Source organism: Eimeria mitis, genomic scaffold, assembly GCF_000499745.2.
Source record: "Eimeria mitis Houghton genomic scaffold, Emh_scaff2914, whole genome shotgun sequence".
NCBI lineage: Eukaryota > Apicomplexa > Conoidasida > Eucoccidiorida > Eimeriidae > Eimeria > Eimeria mitis.
The window spans coordinates 1-1,884 of record NW_013571254.1 but is presented as its reverse complement, the minus strand read 5'-3'; the positions used below and the strand labels follow the sequence as shown (position 1 = coordinate 1,884).

Sequence of the window (1,884 nt, the reverse complement as noted above, 5' to 3'; positions counted from 1 at the left end):
AGGGCTGTTTCGGCTAGAACGAGAGGTGGTGCTGCTGCGGAGGTGCTGCAGCGCACGAATAGTGCTACGCGGCAACAAGAAGTGTGCCCAATAGAACGGAATGAGGTCTCTGGCAGCTCAGCTGAGTCTAGCAGCAGGGATAAGTCGCGTACAGCTGCGGGAAGAGGAGTGGAAGCTCCCGTGACAACAACTTCCGAGACAGGAGGTGTCACTGCCAACGAGGGACGAGCACCAACAAAGCCATTGTTATTTCCGCTTCTTCACCCACAGCTATCCCATTTCACCGCGTGCTGCGGTCCGCTTCACCCTGCTTTCGTCCGCGCGGAGGCGGCTACTTGGCCATTCAAGTGTCGCCTATGGGGAGGCCTCGTTGTCGGATACGGCGGCTCCACAGCGGATCGCCGTGGCTGCCACCGGCTTTATGAAGGCTTGAAACTGTGGGACTCCACCACGGGTGTCGTACTAAGCTGGGCAGAAGGCGAATTGGTGAGCGCATTTGGAAGCAGTTGCACTTCTCTCTTCGAGGCGGATGGGAATGTGACAGACTGACCTGGTGTTAGCACAGCAGGTTAGAGCGAGTTCTCAGCAAGGAAAGTATCGGGTTGTAGCTAAGCCTGGGCATGCCAGTGTTTGGCACCGGTACCTTGCAGTCAAGTGAATGTGTACACAGTCATCGCCTGTCGGTCAGGGAGAGATGTTTGAGCAAGTTGTGCGGTTGGTGTTTTCAGGCGTCAGAGGACAACCTGAGGTGTATTGCGCCTGTTCCGGACNGAGCAAGTTGTGCGGTTGGTGTTTTCAGGCGTCAGAGGACAACCTGAGGTGTATTGCGCCTGTTCCGGACGTGAGCACCAGCCTCCTCGTCACTGGAGGATATATACCATCAGATCTTGGCAAGATGCAGCAGTCTGCCCCATCAGCCGGCTTGACGTTCTGGTCCCTGCGGCGTCGGGACGATCTGCTGATGTCCGCCCTTGAAGGTTCACTATCGCTAGAGGTACACTTAGACGACGATTCCCTCGAAGGCGGCGGTGACTAGCCGGAAGTTCATCACAACTGCCGCAGCTTGTGTTTACGCGGGAATACTTGTTCATCGGTGTAGATAAATATTTGTTTCATGGTTTCATGAGCCTCACTATGCGAAACGAGAGAAATCGCTTATTGTGCATTCAGTTGCTTCGGCGACCCATTTTGAGTGGCATATTGCCAAAGGGCAAGCAATTAACGCAGGACAGTCCCAAAACAATGGGGGCTCGCATGTGCCATGCGAGGCGAGAACCAGTTAGCTAGCTAACCACTGCGCAGCGCCCCTCGACTGAAAAAGAAGTGTTCCAGCTTAGCAAAACATCCGTGCGTTAGTCGTCGAGAACTCGCCTCCGTCTGCTCACAGGCCGGCGTTTGGCCGCACCGCGCACAGCCCTTCCGCGAGGCTTTGTTTCCTTTGGAGTGGCATCTGCACAACCTGTGTCGTGCGTAGCAGGCGGCATTGCCTCCCCAGCAGGTGCAAACAAATCTACTGATTCTGAACAATGTTGATCAGTGCCCGCCAGTGACGGGTGGTCCTGCTGCCCGTCGTTTGCTTCGTTCGCCTTGGCTTCAGCTGGTTCGGCATCATTCTGCAAAGCCATGGAATGCTCAGCCTGTTGCTGGACTTCTTGTTGCTGTGGCTCGAGCCCCGTAACTTCTGTTTGCATTTCCACCTGTTGTTGTTGAAGTTCCCTGGGCTCAGCTGGAGCGCATGCTTTCTTTGATTCTGCTTGTGAATCGACGTCCATAGGGGCTGCTGCACGTGCTGCATATTCTGGCAGTGGTGGCAGCGGTTGCTGCTGCACCAGCGCCAGGTCAATAACGGCAAGCATTTCCGCAGCGTCATCCTCCGTGAATCTG

At 55.4% G+C, this 1,884-nt stretch overlaps 2 protein-coding genes across 2 annotated transcripts in view; one reads left to right on the top strand and one right to left on the bottom strand.

Moving 5' to 3' along the window:
- EMH_0060260 (uncharacterized protein) overlaps window positions 1–1,036 on the top strand; it is a gene marked incomplete at both ends in the record, with an annotated part of 2,508 nt that extends 1,472 nt beyond the window's left edge. Inside the window, 2 exons of the mRNA XM_013497773.1 lie at window positions 52–486; window positions 800–1,036. Of these exons, the coding sequence (XP_013353227.1) occupies window positions 52–486; window positions 800–1,036 (672 nt within the window). The remainder of the gene's footprint in view (window positions 1–51; window positions 487–799) is intronic.
- Window positions 1,037–1,352: 316 nt separating this feature from the next.
- On the bottom strand, window positions 1,353–1,856 carry EMH_0060250 (uncharacterized protein; the record flags this gene model as incomplete). Its single annotated transcript, XM_013497772.1, has 1 exon — window positions 1,353–1,856. The coding sequence occupies one exon, from the start codon at window positions 1,854–1,856 to the stop codon at window positions 1,353–1,355; it is 504 nt and encodes a 167-aa protein (XP_013353226.1).
- Between the last annotated feature and the right edge of the window lie 28 nt (window positions 1,857–1,884).